The 24,813-nt window shown below is 39.3% G+C and overlaps 1 protein-coding gene across 1 annotated transcript in view; it reads right to left on the bottom strand.

The window, feature by feature from the left end:
• Positions 1 to 1,794: 1,794 nt before the first annotated feature.
• The window catches only part of grin3a (glutamate receptor, ionotropic, N-methyl-D-aspartate 3A), a 41,709-nt gene continuing 18,690 nt past the window's right edge, over positions 1,795 to 24,813 (bottom strand). The window contains exons 2-9 of the mRNA XM_061262107.1: positions 20,426 to 21,027; positions 10,900 to 11,941; positions 10,442 to 10,587; positions 6,677 to 6,792; positions 6,189 to 6,340; positions 2,831 to 2,995; positions 2,589 to 2,659; positions 1,795 to 2,198 (exon numbers count right to left, since the gene is read on the bottom strand). Coding sequence (XP_061118091.1) covers positions 1,814 to 2,198; positions 2,589 to 2,659; positions 2,831 to 2,995; positions 6,189 to 6,340; positions 6,677 to 6,792; positions 10,442 to 10,587; positions 10,900 to 11,941; positions 20,426 to 21,027 — 2,679 coding nt within the window. The 3' untranslated portion in view covers positions 1,795 to 1,813. The remainder of the gene's footprint in view (positions 2,199 to 2,588; positions 2,660 to 2,830; positions 2,996 to 6,188; positions 6,341 to 6,676; positions 6,793 to 10,441; positions 10,588 to 10,899; positions 11,942 to 20,425; positions 21,028 to 24,813) is intronic.

Below are 24,813 nucleotides of genomic sequence, written 5' to 3'. Positions count from 1 at the left end.
TTCCATTCAGAAAAGTGCTATTTTTGCCCAGTTTTTGAGTTGTATGTTGTATGTTGTATATCGTTTTTTGTTTTTTTTGCTGCTGGTTGCTTGTCTGAAGCAGGAAGAATGGGAAAAATTCCAAAACTGAGAATTGCAAGACTCTTAGCTGGAAACAGGAAGCGTTTACAAACTGTTATAGTTGCCTGAGGAGGAGTTACAAAGTACTAACTGACAGGGTTCCAAAACTTTTGCACAGGGCCTTTTTTCTTTTTCTATTATTTTGAAACTGTAAAAAATTTAATTTAAAAGTAATCTTAGTAATCTTGCTTTAAAATTTGACTAAATGTGTCGTTTTAACGTTTTTTTGCACACTACTGTATGTTGTATATGATATGTGAAGTGTACTTCCACTTTAAAAAATGATATAGTTGATTTTGCTTTGTAGTTGTAGTTCATGTAACACTGTAATGTGTGTTCAACTACACAAGCAGTAAGGACAAGGACATGGACATAGACAATTCATACAAGAAAACAAGTACAAGTTTGTTGTTTTAAAAATAAAAAATGATACAGCTGGAACAACATGGGAATGTATTTTTCAACTGAAAAATAAAATGTGTGGCTGGAAAATTTTAATTACAAGGATAGAGAGGCAGCAAAGGCAGAGATACTCAAATTAACACTGATTTTGGCCATTTTGTCAACCAATATCAAAATAAACTAGTGGCTAAATGTAGTTAGTGGATTTAGTTACCCATAGACAACTGCCTAAAGATTCAACTGACAAACATACCAGGCCTTTCCACCCTACAGAGGTGCAGAACCAGCAGTAGTACAGGTGTGTACTAGTCAGTCAAAAGAGTTTGCATGCAGTTTAGTCCAGTGCTGTGACTGCCAATATAACTCTTCACTATCTATGTGATTTAGATAATTAGTAATAAAAATAGGCTCATTAGCATTCAGTTCTCCTGGTGCTATTGACTGAGATGATTTATGGAATGCTATCATACTCTGGCTCAATATATGAGACACCAAATCATGATTTCTTAAATCTGTGTTATTAATGTTTAACAAGCGGTAAGACTCAGTGGTTCACATGTTCATATTAAGTGCAGCTTATATGAAGAATGCCTCCTCTTACATATCCAAAAGCAGATATTGAGCACCAATGTACCCACATAGCAATACACATCAAAACTGCTAAACAGTGCAAGTATATAAACATCTTCCTCCAAAGACCACACACAACAGTGGCAGCTGGAGTCGTACGTTATAAAAATGATCCGAGCAATTTGCATCCACGGGTAACAGTGGAGTTTGTACTGCAGGAACTGTACATCGTATTTTGACATCTTTTGACACTGGCCATTTTTTGACCAAAAAAGAAAAAGAAAAAAAAAAGACATATTTTATAACACAATCTCACTATCTCCACCTGAAGGCTTGCTAATGAGTACCAGTTCCATCCAATGGCCTCCTTATAACAATCATCAACCACAGTTAGAAGTTGTCTGTACCATCAGAAGTTATATTTTAATCATATATATATTTAAAAATAGGATGTGCAGACACCATATAGCAAAACTGAGTCTTAGTATCATCACACCCCAGAGCAGGAAGTTCAGTTAAAGCTTAGATGTACCCACCATGAAGGTCAAAACACTGTACCCACCAGCATGTATCCACCATGAAGATGAAAACACTGGATACAGAGCTCATTCAAGATGATGTATCCATCATGAAGATCAAAACATTGGATACAGTGCTCCTTTAAGATGGTGTATCCACCAAGAAGATCAAAAGTAAGTCGTCCTTAGCTTCAGAGCTGATCTCACGCACTGCTCTCGGATAATGTTGTCATGTTTTGCTGCTGGTATTGCTCTAGTTCTTTCTTCTTATTTATGGCTAACTGTAGCTCCTGCTTGATGACCTTTATCTGCGTCTCCAGGTCTGAGAGCTCTTGGAGCACAGGATTCTGGGCCAGGCCCAGCAAGTCCGTCTTGCCGTTGGAGGTGGCCTGCAATGGGAGAACTCTTTTAAGCTGGGAAGGAGCAAGGTCTTTGCATTGCGTAAACTCCTGGGGAGATGGGCGGTCTTTGCACTGCATAAACTCCAAGTCATTCTGCTGGGCCGCAGGGATGGGAAGCTTTTGTCTGTTGCAATTTGAGTTGTCGGAGGTGTTCCACGGCATTTGCAGGTTTTTCCCAACGTTACACCTTGAAATTGAAGACCAAAAGGGGCCCTTGTTTAACAATATATCCATAAATATATCAAATTTTCTTGATTAATTAACCATTTTTGTGAATAGCCATGTCCATGGCAGCCAGGTTTATAAGATCAAAACCTTTCTGTAGGTTTTATACCTCAGTCAAGATATTGTGAATTCCATATTTTATGCAGACTTCGGTTATTATTAATTTGTTTGTTGATTTGTATCTTTACCAGAGAAAATGACAATGACAGATGACAACACATAGTTGAAAGGTAAATTAGGAAAATGGATTGAGAACCAATTTTCAGGTCATGAAATCAGTTGGAAAGTAGTGTTAAACCTTTATTTACTTGCAATAATACAACCTTTTTTTGGCTTTAAATGGGTAGCGTACCTTTTTTCTGTTTTGTCCATTGTTTGCGGTTTGTCTTCACTGAAGGATGAGTTAAGTGCTCGATGTAATCTCTGAGGAAGATGATTTCCTTTAGTATCATGAAGAAACATTTTCTGACATATGCATGTACTTGATTCTGAGAATTAATTAGTGCACATCATTTTTATATATAATTTGAAAAATTGCATCAATGTCACATTCTAACTATAAGTGGGAAGCAACTGAATGTAAACTGAATGTACCTGACTTGTGTGAAGCCAGTACTTGAACCGAGGCTTTTTTTTCATCCTTGGAATAACCAGCCGGTAGACAATGTGCTCAGCTAACGTGGTAAGAAGGGACAATGCAACTCCTACACACAGCATCACAAACAGCCCTGAGAAATGTTTGATGCCCATCTGCAATGTCTGGAGAAAGGATCACAGTCACAGTCATCAGTACATTCATACAAACACCAGACAGACTGCTCCCTGTGCCGGCCGGTGGAACAGCTGTTATGAACACTTGATGATCCCAAACAGTGGATAAAGATGAGGACAGAGGTGTAAGGTCCAGGGGTCAGAAAGTAAAGGTCCTGCCATGAGCTCAGCCAGCTGATTTCACGAATTAGTTCTACCTCCTAGCTGAACAATTGTGCTTATTAGCAACTACAGGCGATTGGAAAACACAGGGGAGGACTTTTACATTTTGAACCTGGACTTTTCTGGATTTATCTTTGATTGAGGGTAGGGTGTGTGTGTGTGTGTGTACATGTGTATGTGTGAATTTCTGACTAAACCAATGTTCTAAGTTAAAAAAACTACATTTTAAGTGAAATGTTTGTTTTTGCTAAAAGCCTCAGAAGACAGGAAATTAAATTGATCACCCTAACGCTAACATCAGCCTGCTCTCATCAAGGTCTGAGCACAGATCTCTAACTGCTACAGCCATGTGTAATGCATACGTCAAACAACATTCGCTCATCACTGGGAAGATTGTGGATTCTTTGAGAGGTTTGAATCTTAAACAATCTTAGAGTAGAGCACTGTAAAGTGTGTTGGCAATATATTTATTTTGTGCTTTTATAAAGCATGCTTTATTTCCAACATGTTTTACCCTCTGTGCACGCCCATTCTGTTCTGACTGTTAATTATTTTCACCGGTCTCTGCCCTCCACTCTTTATATGTATTATTTCATTAGTCATTAGTTTCACATATTGCTTGTTGTGTTTAATCCTGCACTTTTCTGTTCTTGTTGCTTGTTGCTAGTTCGTCTTATCCGTGATTCTGTTCTAGCCTGTACTTCCTGATTCCGTTTCCCCGTCTCTTTGTCTGTACATTTAGATTTTTTTGATTTTCTGGTTTGTGATCTCTGCCTGTCACTCTTCTGATTACTTTTCTTATTACCCTGTATGTACCCATCCGCCTGGATTTCAAGCATTGCCTGTTTGTGGATTAAGTTTTGGAACTACCCTATGTCATTAACACCTGTCTAATTCACATCATCCCTAAGTCTGCTCTTGTTTCTCTCTGTCTGATACCTGACATGTGTCCTATTTGAGATCACATATCTTATATCACTCTTTTAGCATAGCTTGTTGGTATGTAGCATACTTTTAACTAGTGTGATTAATTGATAGATCCTGGATTAATTAAAGTGTTTATTATAGAGTATAGAGTGTACATTGCTATGATCTCATTCATCTATGCCTACTGTATGTCATTCTGGATAAAAGTGTAGAACCAGATGTATTGCCTACCTACAGTATGCACGTATATGGGGCGACACATAATTATTCAGTAATTGACCAATTAAACAAAGTCATGTGCATTCAGTCACTCAATGTCTCACCCACAAACCACCATGATCCTCACTGAAGAATAAGTTGTGTATATATTGCTGTATGTAATATATACAATTTATTTTCTATCTGTTGAATAAAAAAAAAAAAAAATGCTGCCATGTTAATTCTATGCATCTAATTGGGTATAAATGAGAGTCTTTTTCTGCACAAACTAAGCTAAGAATATAAGCTACAGGGTTATAGCATGTTGTCAAAGATCTGTGCTGATACCTTGATGGAGAGCAGGCTGCTTTTTACGTTAGGGCGTTCCTATCTTTTCAGGCTTTCAGCAAATGCAAGTGCTCACTATAATACATGCATTTGGCTAGAAATAGAAATGTCTAACATTAGGCTAAATTAGATGATGAGCATACCATATAATATGGTAGCATAGGGTGTTAGCATGTAATCTAACACCCTAGTTTGCATAGATTATGTAACGTTAGAACATAGTCAAACACCATACATTTAGCTAACTTAGCTAATATAGGTAGAATGGCTGTTGTTAGGTCTAACAGCTCCTTACCAGCTACGATGTACCTTACTCATGAAAATAAATGAAACACATTCACTTTGGCTAGTTGAACAAGACAGAACAATTTATCATTGTGCTAGCTACTTGGCTAACACAACTTGGTTAACACCAACTAATTATTAAAGGGAACATTTATTAGACTGTGTTAAGCTTCACCGTAGGTGCTGGCCATATCAAGGTATAGCTAGTTATCAAAGCTAGCTCAACATCAGTTATCCATGAAGGTCCTGCTGAAAACATAACCATAGTCCCCTCAGATCATAACAGTGAGCTGTTACATTGAGCTAGAGCTACAGCAGCTAGCTAACTGAAGTTAAGTTATAAGACAATATAGCTAACTTAAGTTAAGTTAGCTAGCTATATTTATTATTCTTCAGACAAATGCGTTATTAGCTGACTAGTAGTTAGCTAGCTAACATTTCACTGTTATCTCACTGAGCTGGCTAGCAAAATTAGCGGGATGTTTAATTTGTTTGTTTCTAATTTCATTACAGTGCAGGTTGGTAATTTAGCTTTACCAATGGTAGCTAGCAAATATAGCTACAGTAGCTACATTAGCTAAAGTAGATGCCCCTGGTGAAAGAGGGCAGCTCAGGAAACTTACAACACGCCTGATGGAGTTTTCTGTTTATGTATGCCGACCTTAGCCGCCATCGCTTTACTGCATCCAATTATTTACTGTACTCCATTTTCATAAATTGAGTGCTTGTTTGCCACTGTCAGGCTGGCTGCTACTGTCAGTGTGCTAATGTCATCTACTAGTTGCCCGCAATACAGTTGCTGAACGTAAAGGTATCTCGTGATTCTCATGTTTTTCACATTTACTGATAGAATGTTCAATTAACCTAATTTGTGTAAGCATGTGTCTCCCCCATGTAAAGTCTATCGACAATTAATTGTTGAAATGAATTTTGAGGTCAATTTCAAATGTAATAAAATGTACAGTCATGAAATTACAAAAAGCATGCATGCTTCTGAATTACGGACATAATGAGTCACCTTGTGTCGGGATCCGTGGGATTAAAAATGTGCTATTTTGAATGGAAGTGCAAACCAACGCAAACACTATAATACTTCCAGTGATTTCAAAGTCATCTGAGGCTACGGCAATTGGAAGCCACCATTGCTTTGTGGAATTTTCTTGCATTAGCAAATAGTAAAGACCCACTTATATTGACCCATTATCAAACCACAATGCAATAAAACAGTAATGCAATACCATATAATGTATTATTTTATTACCTCTGTGACAGCAAAACTTCTCTTGCCACACGGCACCACTTTGTACCACTTGTCATGCAGCATGTCCATGAAGCCATCGGACTTGTACTGACTGACCAGCTCAGAGATGTTTGAGGTGAGCGGGGAGTTCTGTGGAAGGCCGATCCCATATCCTGCAAGCACAGATTCCCACTTAGGAATGGCTGAAAGAATCTTTATTAAAAATATAATCAGAAGTTCTCTAAATAGCATCACACCTGATGAATAAAAATGGCTTTGCATAACCTCTGCCTGCAATGAGCTTTAACAGGAGTCACATACGTATATATAAGTTAAATGATGCCCACTTCACGATGCACAAATGTGAACATTGTCTTATTTTATCTATGTCCGTTTTCTATTAGACTTGGTCAATTGTAATGTATCTCTATAAAACATACTTTTACCATTTATTTCCTGCAATATTACTCAGCAATTTACCATGGTATAAAAATCATATATACACTTGCCTTCAATTGCAAATGGCTTTCCCACAGTGAGTGTCTTACAGTCAGCATCTATTGAAACCTCGTAGTCTAGGAGGGCTTTGTCCATAATGAAGGCATCCAGTTTCTGAGGATCATCCCTAAAGGGATCAGTAAACAGAGGACTTAGTCATGAGATGTAACAGCTCAAATATAATAACACCGTGCTTTCAACTTCCCTCCTCCTGTCTTCCTGTAGGGTGCGGCTTTGGCTAAAATTAGCAACAATTATTACCCAGTGAATTGTTCCTGGCAGGGATTGTTGTATTGGAAAGAGCTTAATATTAATGAAGCACGCTGGCAATCCACAGCCAGTTTCGTCCTCCACTGTAATTATTTAACTGCTACTTTAGGATAATGACCATTCCCTGTCACTAGCAATTCACCGGACTTAATTGTAATAAACAGTTGTGTCAGGGGATTATAACAAAGATTTTAGGTGAAGTTCAGACAGATAAGCTGTAGTGCTTTTGTCAAATGGCAAAGCAGGGTTTTATTGCTCTTATTGATCTCATTCAGTCAAACGAGGAAATTAAAAGGCAGCCTGGAAAACAAAACACTTCATCTTGATTAGAGCATTCTGCTGACGGTTTGTAGAAAAACATCCATACACTTAATTTCATAGAGAGCAAAGTTATGGGAGCAACAGTGTTGCTGAATATAGCATGCTGCTATAGCAAACACATCAGGTAAACATTGTTAAAGATAGCAAGCACATGGACAGTGAGTCAAGGTTGGTAAGAGGTGAAGTTGGCCTGATCTGCAGTATGGGTAAACATGATCCCAAGCATATCCCGACTAAAGGGTTAGGATTAGGGTTAGACCTACAGTATGGGTAGCCACTATCCCCAGGATATCATGACTAACTTGGATTTGGACTGGCAAACTTATGGCCACCACCAAAGAAGGTATCATTTGGATAAAAAGGTTTTTTTTATTTATTGTTTTGAAACTGTAATAAATGTAAAGATAATACAAGTAATCTTGCTTTAAAATTTGAAGACATGTGTCACGTTTAACTTTAACTGCACCATTTAGAGGTCAGGTTCACTTCTGATATTAAGATATTAATTTAACAATGTGCCCAAAAGTTTGCACACGACTGTACCGAGACAGACACAGAAAAAAGCACACAGGAATTCTGCCATATATTATTCTGCTGGGGAAGGGCACTTAGGGGGTGACACTCTTCCCAACAGAAAAGGGGTCCATGAGAGCAAAAAAACATTATTGCTTAACTAAACCATTATTGTTAAACCAAGGAGATAGGAGCTCCCCCAATTCAAATCATTTTCTAATTTCCTCCACAGTTAACCAAACCATTATAGTTTAACCAAGGAGATAGTTCACATCATTTTCCAAATTTCCTCAACAATTTTGTTTCAAATCCAGATGGTATTTCCTGCACAAGTGCACAAAGCTATCTACAATGAACCACTAGTTCTGGATGAGGTCCGACCCCATATCTGAAAAACAACTCAAAGAGAATATGTAAAGCCTTTCCCTCAGTCTAACTAAACTACAGTAGCCTCTAGTGCCATATTCCCATAGCAGGAAGAACTGATGCAAAGAAAGATCCATCCATGAGCTATAATTTTAATTTGGAGCACTTATGGCCAGTAGCTACACAATGGCCCTGTATGCATGAACCATACTATGTGAAATGTAAAGGACCACCATACACTTGTGATGTCCAATGATTTAATATACAAACAAAACATCCATCTAAAAAATGAAATTTTTTAAAGAACTTAATGCCTGCAGTGGCTGCAGGAGCACAACCATGGCTCATCGGGGAAAGAAAACAAGAACTAAATAAATAATACAAAATTAATTACAGCTTGGAAAATTTCAAATAGGCATGGTGGTGTATTTAAAAACTATACTGAGGGTTGTCAATCAAAAGAACACTGAAAGTTTATAAATCTGCAGGTTTATAAATTGCTCCTGAGTATTGCAAATGAAACAGGGGACAGATACAAGTGTTTCACTGAAGCAAAGCTGTGTACATACTGAATATGCAGTTCTGCTTTTAGCCCTTTTTATTCTTTGTTTTATTATGAATATCAAGTTCAGATGGTTAAAACATGATCATTTGCAGTAAACGTGGCCTGTGTGTCATATTTTGTTTTATGCTTACTGCTGAACCCAGGGTTGAGAATTGAACAGCGTTGTACATTAGGCAATATAACTCGACCTTTAATTATCTAGTGCTACTGAAGATTTGCATAGCAGAGCATAGTTTTGGCAGCAGCTTTTGACTGCTATAAAAGCTTGACTATTTAATTAGGAAATTAATTTCCAAGTACTATAATCCCATTGAGATGGTAATACTGGCATCAGGGCTGTCGCGATCATGAAATTTTAGTTGACTATTAATTGTTGTGCAAATAATTGCAATTAATGATGTAATTGTCTTTGTTTTTAATTTTATTTGAAGAAGAACAGACAATTCTTGCTTTGTAAATGATTGCTATGTAAACAACAACAACAAAAAAAGACATAAATAATAACTTAAAAACAAATAACTTAAATATATAAAGCCTATTACTGAAAAATACTAATAAATGATTGAAAATGACAGGTGCCAATAATCAAAATAAACAATGTACTATGGCCAAAACAGGCCATATCCTTGTCGTCCAAAAAATGTAATAACTAAATCCACAACCAAAGCCAATCCTCCTCACTGATATGATCGTTGACCACTCTTCTAGTCAGAATACTTTGTCCATGCATTCTATGATTCACTTCTCACTCAGCGGCACATAGATTGATTGATTCATTATATATTTATTGATTTAGCTTGTACTAAAACTATCATGAAGGCTTAAAGTCACTGGCATTGCATTCAAATGAGCCAGGAGGGTTAGAGTTAGGGGAGGCTGCTCATTCTCCCAGCACTTACTGTGAATTAGATTTGTTTGTTCAATTGCTGGACTGCTTTTCTGCTGTAAATTCAGCATTCCAACAATGTTAAGTCAGGGGGCTGACATAATGATATAGAAAATGTAAATTGTATTGTATTAGGCATAAAAACACAGTGAAGAATACATTCAGTGCTTTTCCTCTGATACTGACACATGAGTAGCTTATAGGCCTAGTTATGTAAACATCGCAACTATTGTTAGATGATTTGTTGATTTGTTGTTCGATTCTATGACCATCTACGTTGGTCCTTGGTTCTGACTTGATTCATACAGATGTTCTAAAGTATCACAAACAATGTAGCCTGTCCAAATAACCAAAGTAACTCATGAGCCAAATAAAATCCAAAGTATTGTCTGTAAAATAGCGGTGCTGTTTGTGTGTGTGTGTGTGTGTGTGTATTTTTGCGTGCGCATGCCTGCGTCTTAAGATGAGGAAGGGCCCACAAATAAATCTTGCACCGGGGCCCATACTAACTAGCTGCCGCCACTGCTTCTATGGATCCTACATGCCCCAAGAAACTGCCCAAAAAACATATTGCACACTCCTTGGCCCCAGCTGTAAATGTGATAGTAGAACAGTAGAACAGCAAGGAAGAGGGGAACTGTAGTGTAAAATAGAAACCATTTATTTCACATGAAAAATAAAATAATATGAACAATTTAGGAATGATGATCATTCATTAAAAAATATATATATTTTATTGGAATGATTAATAATATTACTCAAGCCCTACTATTTTTAAAGGGTATGCATTTTGTAGCCATAAATCGTACCTTAAGTTAAATCGTTCACACACACAAGCTCACTGTTATAACTCACTTGAGGCGATCTATGCCGTCAGGAGTTGCTGGCACGTTGTATCGTCTCATGTATTCGTGCATCTCTGGGAAGCTTTTCTTCACATAATCCTCTGCGCTGCTCTCTCGAACAGTCCCAAAGCGGAAACCTTGGGATGGGTGATGGAGCTTAAAAAATAACAATTATTTTAAACGGTTTTACTATGTTTGGATTAGAAGATGTTCTTTCCAGCAGACTTCAGTCAAATGCATAATGTTTTGGATTCAATTATTTTTCCATGCTTGATTGATCTTGCCTGGTGCATCAGAGTCAACCAAGACGACTAGAAGGCGGGATTTGCACTTGAGAGTATTTCATAGGGCACAGTACACTAGACAAGCTGAGCAAAGCATAGAAAAGTATTTCATATTACACATTTGACCCAGGTCTGCTCTCCACATGAATCTCACTGCAGTTCGCACTTGGAAAGGTCTTCTTACCTTGGGATCATGAATTCCTGAGAGCTGCTCATAGGTCTTTTCCCCAACCATCACAGCAGCCAGATTGGCTGTGTACGTGGACAGACAGAACAAGCAGAAAATGGCCCACAGGTTCATGAGGAACCTCCCTGTCCAGCACTTTGGCGGTTTAATGGCGGCCGTCCTGCCGAACAGTATGGCGTAACAGACGTTGAGGGCCGAGGAGAAGGAGAAGACCTTGGCTCTGTTTCTGCCCTTGGGCGTCATGCCGAAGGGGCTCCTCCACTCGTACAGGGTGAGGAAGATGGCCGTCACATGCAGAGACACAAATATCCCCAGCCACATGCTCCAGTGCAGGGGCCACATGAAGGCCCCGATGGGGGCGGCCGTGTCCCTGGTCCTCACCAGGATGCCCAGGCTGGTGGAGAAGAAGGGGCTGGTGAAATCCATCACCTGGCTGCGGGCGGAGTTGATGCTGAAGGAGGTGACGGCCAGGTGGGCCGCCCCGCTCAGGAGGTCGCCCACCAGCCCGGTCCAGCGGCCACCCTTGTAGGCACCGTACTTCCCATCTCCCACGATGTAGAGGTCAAAGTCGAAGCCCATGTCCTCAGCCAGCTTCTCCAGCAGGTCGATGCAGTAGCCGTAGCAGCACTTCTTCAACTCGAGGGGGATGGTGTCGTTGAGCCCCTGGAACAGCCTCTGGAGCACAGCCGTGTTGTTAGTCAGGGGATCCAGGCAGAGCTGCCCTGCGGGACACATGCCGTCCTCATCCACCTCCCGAGTGAAGACGAACGGGTGCTCCACCAGGGTCACCACCCTCAGCTGCAGCCGAGACGAGTGCCTCCAGCCCTCGCTCCGGTGGCGCTGCGCCTTGTCCGGCCATATCCCATAATCCATCAGCACTCGCCCTTCCTTCCACCGCCCCAGCCTGGTCCACATTGGGTTTCCGATGGGGTCGTGCTGCAGGTTCCAGATGAAGTAGTGTCCCTCTGAAGTGATCACCGTCTCCTCCTGTGACCGGATGTAACCGCTCAGGCCATCGAACGACGTGTTGGCCAGAAACCTGGGTGAGGACAAGAGACAGCTGTGTGATTTGATTGATGCCTTATTTCTGTGATGTTTTTCAGAGATTGGTCAAACAGTGCCCTCTATATTTTATCATGCCAAGTGTGGTATAAATTGGGCAGTACCATTCAACCTGGGAACCCACAAGACCGTGGTACATTCACAAAACCCACCAACTCATCAAAATAATAGACTATTCATCGTATTATACACACGCATAATTCATTGGCGTAATTTAAATGCATAATTTATCAAGCATTTAAAATGGAATTCAGCATAGAATTTTTGATTCGACACATTTGGTCTGCTCTGTCAAACTGCCAAAATATCTGGCACATCAGACGTTATAGATTCATGCCATTCAACTGTGAAGGGTTTACTCACTGCCTGTAACATGCTAAATTGGTTCAGTCAAGATAAGGATTACCTGAATCAGGTGGTTAAGGGCCTGACCATAATGAAGCCATGCAGACTGTGCTGTCCATGGGGACCCGGGTAGGCTCAGCTCTTAACCAAATATTTAACTCCCCTTCTGCCTTTCATTAAACCCAGTAAACATTCACACACCCCCCACAATTCACCCCTGTTACCTCAGGGGGCTATTGGGCCATATGGACGCAGCACAAAGCCAAATAATGGTTAGGAGGGATAGCTGATAAACATACGTAATAACAGGTTGCCATTTGGACTAGATGTTAAAACCAATCCCCATTTTCCATGTTTATCAACACACGTAACACACATAATCACAATCTACTCTGACTAATCAAAAGACAGGTATTTTAACAGAAAAGGAAGTGTAATGTGTGCTCTGAGTGAGGTGTAGCAAACTCTGTTAATTTCACAGTGTTTTATGACTGCACATTTAACTACTGCTGAACTGTTAAAGGTTTATTATGCTGCATAACCCCCAGGGTGTCTTTGAGTATCATTGAGTTATCAGTCTCATACAAACACATTCAAACTCATTCTGGTCATTTCAATATTGTTTGGAGTAGAACTGTCGTAAAGAAATCTTTGCAAGCCCTTAATGCAGAACAATTAATTATTCATAACATTACAGTACTTAACATTACCCTTAACAATGTCAAACAATAAACAAAAACACAATTAAAACCGCTGCGTGCAACGTACATCTCATTACTATACAAAGACTGGATTGGAATGAAAAGCGAACAAAGAAAAAAGTCAACTTAAAAACTGTTCCCAGGAATTTGACAATTCACTGACCTTGGTCATGCTCTGCATGATGGATTTTGATATAATCAAGAGGTATTTAAAGACTAAAATTGAGTTTGAGTTAAAGGAAATCGTTACAGCATTAATTACAGGCAGCACATTATTTTCTAGGAGCCGTCCTCATAATTCACCATCAAAGGTTATATGAGGATGTTTGGAATATCTCTGAACCTCTCGGACATCAACATCCCAATGTTAATATGCAAGTGACGCAGAAAAGGCCAGCTTCTTTAAAGATAATATCTCACACATCCTTATCTGCACACAGCATACAGTATACACCAAAGGAGGCATATTAGTTGTATAATTAGCAATATTATTCAAAGTGCAGCATTATGTAGGAACAAGGAAATGCAATTATTATTAAGTCCCATATTTTTCCCTCTCAAGTGATATAACCAGCACAAGATATGGTGTGGAGGAGACATGTTGGAAACAGTAAAAAAAAGTCTGTAATAGAATCCTGCCATTGCCAGGGGAGACTGTTGCTTAATTGGGCAGAGAGTTGCTTATTGTTGTTAGTGCAGAGTAAGCTCATACACATGTTTTTGCATGCTGTAAGATGGGCTTGTGTATTCATAGCCACTTCTTGTTGGCCTGTTTTGGCTAAGAGATATAATAAAACATTATATAATAAAACATACAAAGCATGCCCAGTCAAATATAATGTAACATGGTAAAATACTCTTGTCAAACAGCAGTAAGATTACATTTCACAAAAGCAAAAGAAATTGGCAGAAAATGAAGTGAAGAAAATAAATTGGAAATTAATAGGAGAAATTTTGTGATGTGACACTCTGAGTGGGATTAATAAAGCATGGAACAGCTATGATAAGCAATAAGAGAAATACGTCTTGATGGAATTTCTTTTGAAAAACTTTCTAAATTTCTTATTTAACTTGGCTGAATTTTGAGGACATCTGGAGCAAATTAAATCAGGAAGGCACCTCATTGAAAAGACTACAAAGGGAACAGAATAAAGAGACAGAATAAAGGCATGTTCTAATGAACAGAAGTGAGTGATGAATCATATTTCTGCACTCAAATTTCAAGTCAAGTTTCAGATCTAAACTTTAGAGAGACTGTAAACGTGTCCTGTAGTGTAGTGGTTAAGGTACATGACTGGGACCCGCAAGGTCGGTGGTTCGATCCCCGGTGTAGCCACAATGAGATCCGCACAGCCATTGGGCCCTTGAGCAAGGCCCTTAACCCTGCGTTGCTCCAGGAGGATTGTCACCTGCTTAGTCTAATCAACTGTACATCGCTCTGGATAAGAGTGTCTGCCAAACGCCATTAATGTAGTGTAAACGTAAATCCATGAATGGATTCAGACTGCATTGTATTGGATTATTATGGTATGTGTTAAGCATCAGCAAAATCAAATCAATCTATCAGTCTAAACATTTCCATCAATGATGGACTCATTGCTATGGAAATATTGCTATTTTTCAACTCTTTCATCTACCAATCGTATCCTTCTCCCAGTCTCCTTCTCAAGTTCAGACCAGCTCCCAGATTGACATGGTTTGACCATCTCAAGCTATGTTTAGCAGCAGCTGGAAGCTGGTTGACCAGCTCATACCCAGCTAGACCAGCTTTATGACCTATGAAAAAAACGATGAAATCAAATGTTGCAAAACTATTTTCTTCCTGTTGTTACAGTACATGCACTGTCTGTCTCCTCCTACTCATCTATTTCAGAGAATGCAGATCTTTGTTTGAGCAAGGACTGCACACAAGCCTGTCTACAATTTGGCATATAGCTTAACAAGTCATTTTTTCCATCCCGATCAAATGGTGAATTGTACTTTTACAACAAACCTGATCTTTCCCCTGTTAGTGAACACTGGGACATGGCTGATGCCATTACATCTGATACCATTGACAGGCCTCGTGCCTGTAGGCTGTTTTGATGGATCACAGGGATTTCAGTCGGAGATGTTATGTCCCCTGTGGTGTTTTTGGGGTGTCAATGTGCATGTCTGCAATTTCTCACCTGAAGGTATTCCATTTACTCTGAGTTTTTCCCTATTACATTTGAAGTTCAGGGACCTAGAAGCTCTCTCTTGTTGACAACAGTGCCAATCATCCATTAAAACATGCCACGGTACCAGCAGTGAGGGAGGGAAGGGAAGGGAAATTGAGGGAAATTGTCATGCCAACCAAGTCCGTTCCACTAATGTGAATATTGCACTATTTTATATTTTATAGTCTGTAGGAAAATATTTCACTTTTGTTCCGTTGTCCACAGCAGAACAGAAATGTGCTACCATGGCTGCTCTGGTACCTGTTTGAGTCGGTTCTGCTCCACTGTCTTCCCTGTGGTCAAAGGGGCTTATTTAGAAAATTACAAATATTACAAATGTTTATTAGGGTTTATAGTCCTACAGGCTTTTGATCATCCATTCCACAAAAGATTTTTATTATTTACTGTATGTTGGTTGTCTGCTTTGTATGATTGTTGCTCTACTTTGATGTCATGTTTTTAAACTGGCTCCTTCCACTGACAATACTGGCACATTAACACTCTCTCATTCTACCCACAGAACTGCTGCTCACTGGATATTTTTTTTTCTGCAGCATTGTCTGCAAACTCTAGAGACTGTTGTGCGTGAAAATCCCAGGAGATCAGCAGTTTCTGAGATACGCAAACTACACCAACAATTATTCCACGGTCAAAGTCACTTACATCACATTTTTTCCCCCATTCTGATGGTTGATGTGAACATTAACTGCAGCTCTTGACCTGTATCTATATGATTTTATGCATTGCACTGCTGCCACACTATTGGCTGATGAATAAGTAAGTGTACAATAAAGTGCTCAGTGGGTGTATAAAAGGGTACAGGGACATATTAAATTGGGTTGGGATGCTGTTCTTTTAGCAGTGTACTCATTTCCACTTTGTGAGAGATGTGGAGGAATGCTGTGCATTGGAGAGGAATAAAGCCATCATTACACGCACTATCAAACAGCCCCTCATTTCATTAAAGAAGCTTTTTGCTTCAATTTCTCTCCTGCTACTCACTCAAAACAAACCAGCTGAAGCAATCTCATTGCTAAAATGTTGAGGACCCACTGTTTTAATCAGCCTTCAGCCTTTTGTACAAATACATTTGGAAGTTAATTGGACATCACATTGTCAGCATGGCTGTCCCTCTTTATCAATCTGTTTATTTTAATAAATACAATTTCTCCTGAGTTGTATAACAATGTTTTTGTGTGCATCATGGTATTGGGTAATTCAGAGTGGAATTAACATTTGGTAAAAAAAATTTTAATTATCATACTGGAATTTAATAATATAATTTAAAACAAGGCCACAAACGTTACATTTGAAATTTAATGTATGCTTCGAATATATGCAACTATACCTATAAGCATATTACTATGTGAATCTGGGCCCCGGCCTGGTGTTTCATCGCTTCCTCCCCTTCTGTTACACTGTGAAGCATCTTTGTGACAGTCGTCTGTGAAACGCACTGTACAAATAAAACCAACCTCAAGGCCAAACCAACTGTGACAAAGCCTCTACTTTGCCATGCAGAATAATTTAAAACCATCTGACATTCCAAAAAAAACCCACAGAAATGTTTTTCATAGAGTCTTCTACCCTACATCTTACAAAATGGCCGCTCCCCTACTGCCTGCACACCCGCTTTAAAAACATGCTAATTGTAATCACCAGTCTTAAACAGATTTAGACAAATAGTAGAGTTAGGTAAACCAGTGGCTCCCAAACTTGGTCCTGGAGTACCCCTGTGTATGCTGGTTTTCGTTCCAACCACAACTGCAATCCAGGAAGCTGTTAATGTTTCTTAAATAGGTGCCTTTCATGTTAGAGGGATTACTTACCCTCTTAAAGCACATTTTATCATTTATTCCAATGTTCCTACTGTATTATTTGTGCTAAATTCCAAACAATGCATACATTTTGTAGAAAAATTGCATAAATAGTGGTAAGTTATTATTAACGAATAAAATTAAAGACTAAGGTGAATCAGTAGGTTCCTAGTTGGTGAAAGTGTAGACATCTGGCCACCAAAACTAACCATTTGGAAGAAAATGAAGAATTCAAAGGCAAAGCAAATGATAAGAAGGCAACTGCACGTTGATATGTATAAGGGGAAAAAATACAATTGAAGTGTGCTCAACTACCTAATTAGAGCCTGTTAATTATCCTCAGTCTTTTAATTGTTGCAAGATGGTGCAGTAAGCAAAGCACAATATGAACATTTATTATTCATGCAATTCCCAAGCCATATCCAGCATAATGTGCTTTAAGGTAAATAATTAATCCAAAAATGAAACACACCTAATTAAGAAAGATTAAAAGTTTGTTAAAACTTTAGATGCCAATTGTGGTTGGAACGAAAACCAGCATACACAGGGGTACTCTAGGACCGAGTTTGGGAACCATTGAGGTAGACTAAGGTAATGTGTGAAACTATATAAAAAACTTCAAACAAATATATAGTGGAGAGGTCTTCATCTTCACACCTATTATGAAGTCCACCTACACATTTGCTTTATTCATTTACATTTGTCTGTTAAAGGGGCACTAATAGCATGCCAGAGGGACAACTCCAACTACACTGGGGCTGTTTAGCAGCTTGCCGCGGCTATGCTGATATTTCCAAAAGGCCACACTGGCCTGTTGTCAGTGTTCAGGCTCACAGTCCAATAATCCTGTTGTGGGTCTCCTCCAAGTGGTCAGGCCTAAACAAGCTCTAAAGTGGAACAATCCATTAACGTTTAGTAATCCGGTCACAGAACAAACATAAATTACCTCAAGCCCTGACCTGTGAGAGAACGTAACATTACTGCAGTTAACGGCATTGTGGGTTCTCCTTAAGTTAACCCATTTTCCTCTGCAGCTACAGAAAATCAATGGGTGAAAAACAGTGACATTTCATTTGGTATTTTAAAAAGCATGTTTATAAAAGACTCATGCCTTTGCTGGGACGAGCTAGAGCCTAGAGCCCTTTTAGCCCCTGATAAACACAGAAATATGTAAATATGTAAACCAGCTTGTCTTAAAAATGATCACTTTATTTATATCTAGATTCCATCAAACACACTTGGCTGTATTGAAAGCATATGCAGTTCTGAAACAAGCTCTTTAACATTAAATTAAACTGACCCCATGCTCACAGGATTATGTTCAGTAGGACTGGAACAGATCTGTCCATAATGCTTACTTCTTTAGACATATTTGGAGATCTTTTAAGCAGCACTAACACATTTTATATAATGCTTAATGGCAGATAATAGTAGACAGACTAGATCTTTACTTCATCTAATTTTGGTTGGTCGCTTGGCTGGTTTGTGCATAGCATGAAGGCTTGGAGTCTGCATGTGGAAAGTAAAGAATGAAGATGAGAAATTTATTGACAAAAATCTAACTGTTGAATCTGAGCAACCCTTGCCAGTAGTAGTTAATCAAAAAAGATTAATTGGCCAACAGAATGCTGGCGTATACAAAACAATGCACATAAATATCAAGGGACCATAAATAAAGAGAGTTTATATTGACGTCATACAATGCATTTGTCAGAACACATTTAGAGTACTTGTTGTGGGCATTGCACAGTGAGCTATATACTCAATGAGGACTTTATTAGGTATTTATTAGACTTACTTTTTAGACTCCTGCTGCTGTAGCCGATCCACTGAGTTATGATATGTCGTGTGTTCAGAAATGCTCTTCTGCATACCACTGTTAATTTGCGTTACTGTCACCTCCCTGTCAGCTTTGACCAGTCTGGCCATTCTCCTCTGATGTCATTAACAAGGTGTTTCTGTCAGCAGAACTGCCGCTCACTGGATTTTGTTTTTGTTTTTTGCACCTTTCTCTGCAAACTCTAGAGACTAGTGTACGTAAAAATCCCAGGAGATCAGCAGTTTCTGAGATACTCAAACCACCCTGTCTGCCACCAACAATCATTCCATGATCAAAGTCACTTAGATCACATTTTTCCCTCATTTTCATGGTTGATGTGAACATTAACTGAAGCGCCTGACCCGTATCTACATGATTGTATGCATTGCACTGCTGCAACACAATTATTTGATTAGATAATCAAATGAATAAGAAGGTGTAATAAAGTAAAATGTTCCTAATAAAGTGATCGGTGAGTGTATATGGTCTTGAAAAACCTATGGACTAAATTGGTTGCTGCTATGAAATGTTAAAGTTATGGAAGATAGGCACTATTCAGGTTTAGCATAAGGAGACTAAGGAGGCCTTTACTGAGGATTGAAATTCAGGAAATGTACACCACTGAACCACAAATTCTGGGTTTTGTCAACAGAACAAGGGGGCATATGTGGAAATGAAGGTAAGTGAAAGGGAAGTTGTGTAAATTCAATACTGACATTAGGTACTGCTTTTTTAGACAGAGAGTTGATGTCAATGCAGAGATAGCTTGTCAGTAGAACTACTCCAAATTCTCAGGATTCACTCCAAAGCAGAGGTGCACAGCTCTGGTCTTGGAGGGCCGTTCTGTGTGCTGGTTTTTGTTCCAACCAATTGCTTTCATTTTTGCTTTCTCACAGCTCCATAAATTACACTGGTTCACTCCCGTACTGGATCACAGTGAAATCTTTAGGATACACTTGTAGTTTGTGACAGTAGCTGGTGTTTATACAAATTACCAAGATCCAGTATGATTTAGCTAATTAAATAATTAAGAGCAGAAGTTGCCACAAAATCCTGACATGATATATGAACGGAATACTCCAGATTCATAAATAATTAAATCTAGTACAGTGGTCCTCACTCCTCGAGTCCTGGAGAGCCGCAGGGTGTGCTGGTTTTTTGTTTTCACCTTACACTCTTACTCTTTACACTGTACGATCAATGCTTATTTTCTAAATCATATGGTGCTGAAGATCAAACTAACCAAATGAGATGTGGTGTACAAGAGACAACAGTACAGGAGCACTCCAGTGGGACACTGTATACGTATGACCCAGCATTCAATTTAACCAGCAGAAAAACTACTGCAACAAATAATGGGATATATTTCTCAGAGGGCTTGTAAAATTAATTGCAGAAATATTTCAGACTACACCAATGCATGATATCCCACCCTGTCCCAATAACCACAAGCTATGCATTGGATTCCAATGCCATTATCCAAGCTTATCTTACACCAATCTTGTAGGAATCCACTGAAAATACACACTCACACCCACACATATTCAAGGTACCTGACTGAATTAAATAATGACATTTTACCTGGACAGATATTTCCCTGAGGTCAGTGTTGTCTCCTGCATGGCCATGCAGTTAGTGGTGGTCGGAAGCAGAGCGAGTTCTGGGGAAATGAAAGCTGCAGTGCCTACGGCCCTGGCCACCAGCTCCAAGGCATCCTGCACGTAGTGATCCAGCGTGGGCTCTGACATCTTCCCATGGGCCAGGATCCCCATCGGCAGGCCCTCGGTGCGTAGCTCTTCCACATTCTGCGAGTCCCCCAAAATCCACTGGTACCCGGGTAGGTCCAAACCAAACTTAGAAACAGTGCTGAATATCTTCCTAATGTCCTTAATGTCACATCCAAATGTCACCACCGTCGATGTGGAGTCTTTTATGGACTCCAGGTAACCTTGCAGAGACGACTGCAGGTCAGGTTTTGTGCTGCTGTTAATGGAGATGTTGATGATGGGTCCCAGGTGAAATTTGGAATTATTGCGCAGCAGAGAGACAAAGTCTGAGATGTTCCATTCTGTACACAGCACGAGGCTGACATCATACCAGCTGTTCATGGACAGAAGGGAAAAAAGAAGTTTCACCTGAGGAGTTGGGGGATTCCGCATTTTCATCTGAAGATGCAGTGGATTCTGTTGGGAGAGAATAAGAGGTTATTTTTATTTGTGGTTATATGCTGAACAGCTGGGGAAACAGTTTACACATTACTAATTTACCGTAAACTGCACCATTTAAACACATCTAATGATAACACATAACACGACATTTACTGCAGCTTCAGAAATTAAACCGGTTGTTTAAAAATCCAAAGTGTGTATATACTGTGAAACTGAAAAGCAATGGCAAAATCCCATTTCAGTATAACAATATAGTCTCAAGATATGCATGGATTATCACTTCAATCCAAGAGTTTATTTACACTCTTGAGATAAATAATTGGACAGTTATTTAATAAGTAAACCAAAGCAATATAGAAATGGTGAGTTTTTTGACAAAACGATTTTTGTCAAAATATAAGCATTTTTACATTCTCCGTTTTACATTTTTGTCATTTGGCAGGAGCTTTTAATCCAAAGCATCAAATACATAATTAGTAACATTTTGAATGAATACAAGCAGAGCTTGTCCTGGTAATGTTTTGTGTAATAGAATTAAACAAAAATCCGTCCATTAACTCTTTTATTTATCTTACAGTAACAGGATGGTAGATCATCTTGGTCATCTTGAAGTTGCACCAGACTAATTAACAGTTTAACATTGTCCTATGCTATGGGGAATAGTGAGCTGAGTTTAGCAAGCTATAAATGTTAAACCAAATAAAAGCTCTGTTATCTATGACCAGCAACTATCCCACAGTGCACCTGCTTAATGGCTGAAGCTAAGCAGGTGTGGGCTTGGTTAGTACTTGGATGGGAGATCTCCTTGGAAAACTACATTACTGCTGGAAGTGGTGTTGTTGGGCCATTAGGGGATGATTGTCAGATAAACCGCAGTGCATTGATTGGGACACTGAGCTGTGGGAGATGTTGTCTGTTAGATGAGATGTTAAACCCAAGTCCTGGTAAGGAGTCCCTGGTGTCCTGGCTAAATTCCCAACCTGGCTTGCACAATTTGCCATCTAAATATCCATAGTTTAATTGGCAAAAAACTGTTTGCAAAATGGCTGCCATGCATCAACCTCATAGATATAAAAAAGTTATTTGAGTTTCGAGAAAACCGCTATATAAATGCAAGGAATTATTCTTACTTTACTAGACAACAAGGGCTTGATATTTGCCAAATTATTAATTTGTGCCTATATCCAATTACTGACAGGCACATAGGATTTACAATAATCACAAGCAATCTTCTTCTTGTCCTCGATGTCTACAACAATACTGCAATTGACCCAATATGAGCAAACAAATTTGAGGACATGAAGCAATTCTGGAGTCTTGAGAGCTATAAACATGGCAAGATGAACCTGAATCCATTCTGCTAATCATTTTGAACATTTAACAAGAGTGCTGTTAGTAAAGGTCATCTCTTTAGTTGATCCCACATTTACTTGATTAACTTTATTGTGTGCCGTCTAAATTGGTTAGTCATAATTGTTTAAGCAATTATTTGAGGCCCTATACCAATTAAAATCTAACAAATTACAGCAAGAAATTTGCTGGGTCAGGGTAAGGCTCTTCCACATAAAACATACAGCTGTACCAAGCACACAAGTACAGCTATTTCTGTTAATTTAGAGCAGGGATGCCCAACTCTGTTCCTGGATCTCTGGTCGATCTACAGCTCTAGCTGTTGAATGAGGTTGGAGTGAAAACCTACAGGACGGTGATCTCCAGGAACAAGGTTGGGCAGCCCTGCTCTAGCTCTTGAATGAGATGTGCTTTGTTAGGGTTGGAGTGAAAGCCTACAGGACCTTAGATCTCCTGGTACAGGGCAGGGATTTAGGCCCCATTCCTCAGTTTGCCCCCAGCCAGTCTTGTGTAATCAAATGTGACCTGCACATTATTCTAAATAACGTGATCTGAAACATTTTCTTTGAACTGGACTTGCTCAATGACATGGGCAGCCTGTAGCGTAGTGGTTAAGGTGTTTTTATCCTTTTTGAACTCCAGGCAATATCGCTATGGCAAGCTGGAAAGAAAAAACATAATATGCTCACGCAACCCTACAGAAGTTTCACCATATGCAGTGCCATGTAATTCCGATGGAGGGAAGAAGAGTGGGAACAGGGCGGCCTGTAGCGTAGTGGTTAAGTTACATGACTCGGACCCACATGGTCGGTGGTTCGATCCCCGGTGTAGCCACAATAAGATCCGAACATCCGTTGGGCCCTTGAGCAAGGCCCTTAACCCTGCATTGCTCCAGGGGAAGATTGTCTCCTGCTTAGTCTAATCAACTGTACATCGCTCTGGATAAGAGCGTCTGCCAAATGCCAATAATGTAATGTAATGGAATGTAAATTGTAATTAAGGCCTTGGGTTCAGAACTCAAGGAACTGTCACAGCTCTTGATGGTATCTATAGCATGTTGGAATTCTGTAAAAGACATAAATAGACCTCATGCTGTTCTTTAATAACATTACATGAAGTTAATCTGGTACCATTTGCCAGTAGCCATTCATTTTACTCAACTGTGACATTTTTTCCCTAATAAGTCTTACATTTTTAATCAGATTTATTCAGCTCCAGTGCTCATTAAACCATGATGTTCCTATCTACAGTAATACTTCACATCCCAGTACTCTACATTTTATATGAGCACTTCCATTTCTATATATTTTTGTGTGGATGCATGAATACAGTAATTAACACCAAATAAACTGCAATTGATGCACATATGAATAATTTGCAAAAAAAAAGAAAATAAAAAACTCAAAAGATATACATTCACTTTTACATATGCATACAAATCTTTTGAACATTTGTGGAACCAGGTTATGCCAAGTTAAGCAATTTTCCAAAGATTGTACATCATTGTACAAATTTCTATCTACTTATGAAGAGCTGAATGAAATGTGGTCATTGTAATTCAGATCCCGGATATCTTGGTTTGGAGAGTATAACAGGGTTAGGGCTGCCCCAAGGCTTATCTTTTCAAGTCTAAAACCAGTCTGCAACCTCATGAAAAATGAATATCTGATATGTCAGAAGTTTTGTCCGTGACATTTTCATCATAACGTTTGAGGGACTCTATGTGGCAGGGTCCTTAAAGCGCTCGTGTTAGCTAATGGGAGCTGAGACAAAACGACAAGCTGAGAGGAATAAAGATGGATGAGAGAGGAAGGTGGCTGTGTTTTACAGTGCTGGACTGGCTCCATAAGCACAAACTCACTTAGCTGTGGCAGGAGCTCGGCTGTCTGTGTGCCATCAGCACCAGAGATGCGCTGGTTGTTGGCACTGGAGATGCTAGCAACCTGCACTGACCTCCAGCAGCCAAATTACTGAAAAATACTATAGCATTTGGTAATGGCCAATTTTCATCCCAATACCATTTTATTCCAACCTTTTTGGGAGGCTGACATTGTTTTCTTATTTGTAAAGTTGTGGTTATCTATGCTATTCATATTCATATACCTCTCTTTAAAAAACTCTGATCTCTTGTCACCACTCTGGCTTAGTGAGTGGATATGGCAACAGTCCTACAGTATAAGTGTCAAACATTGGGATTCAGTAAATGTTTATCATGTGACTAACAATATAAGTGAAATGTGTTTTACAGTATGTACTTTCTTCATGAAAACAGTTCAGCATTTACTGAATCTCACTAAATAGATTTTGTGAAGAACAGTAACTCGTGTCAAATTAAGGACTAATGTTTGAGTGTGCACCTTCCTGAAACTGAACTACAGTGGGGTGAAAAGGTTTTGGCACCTGTGGTTTAATGTCAGTTTCAATTAATCTGTATGTGATCGAACGTAAACC

Source organism: Conger conger, chromosome 12 (assembly GCF_963514075.1).
Source record: "Conger conger chromosome 12, fConCon1.1, whole genome shotgun sequence".
Taxonomy (NCBI): Eukaryota; Metazoa; Chordata; class Actinopteri; order Anguilliformes; family Congridae; genus Conger; species Conger conger.
Note: the sequence above shows the minus strand (reverse complement) of the source record. Positions and strands in the feature narration are given on the sequence as shown.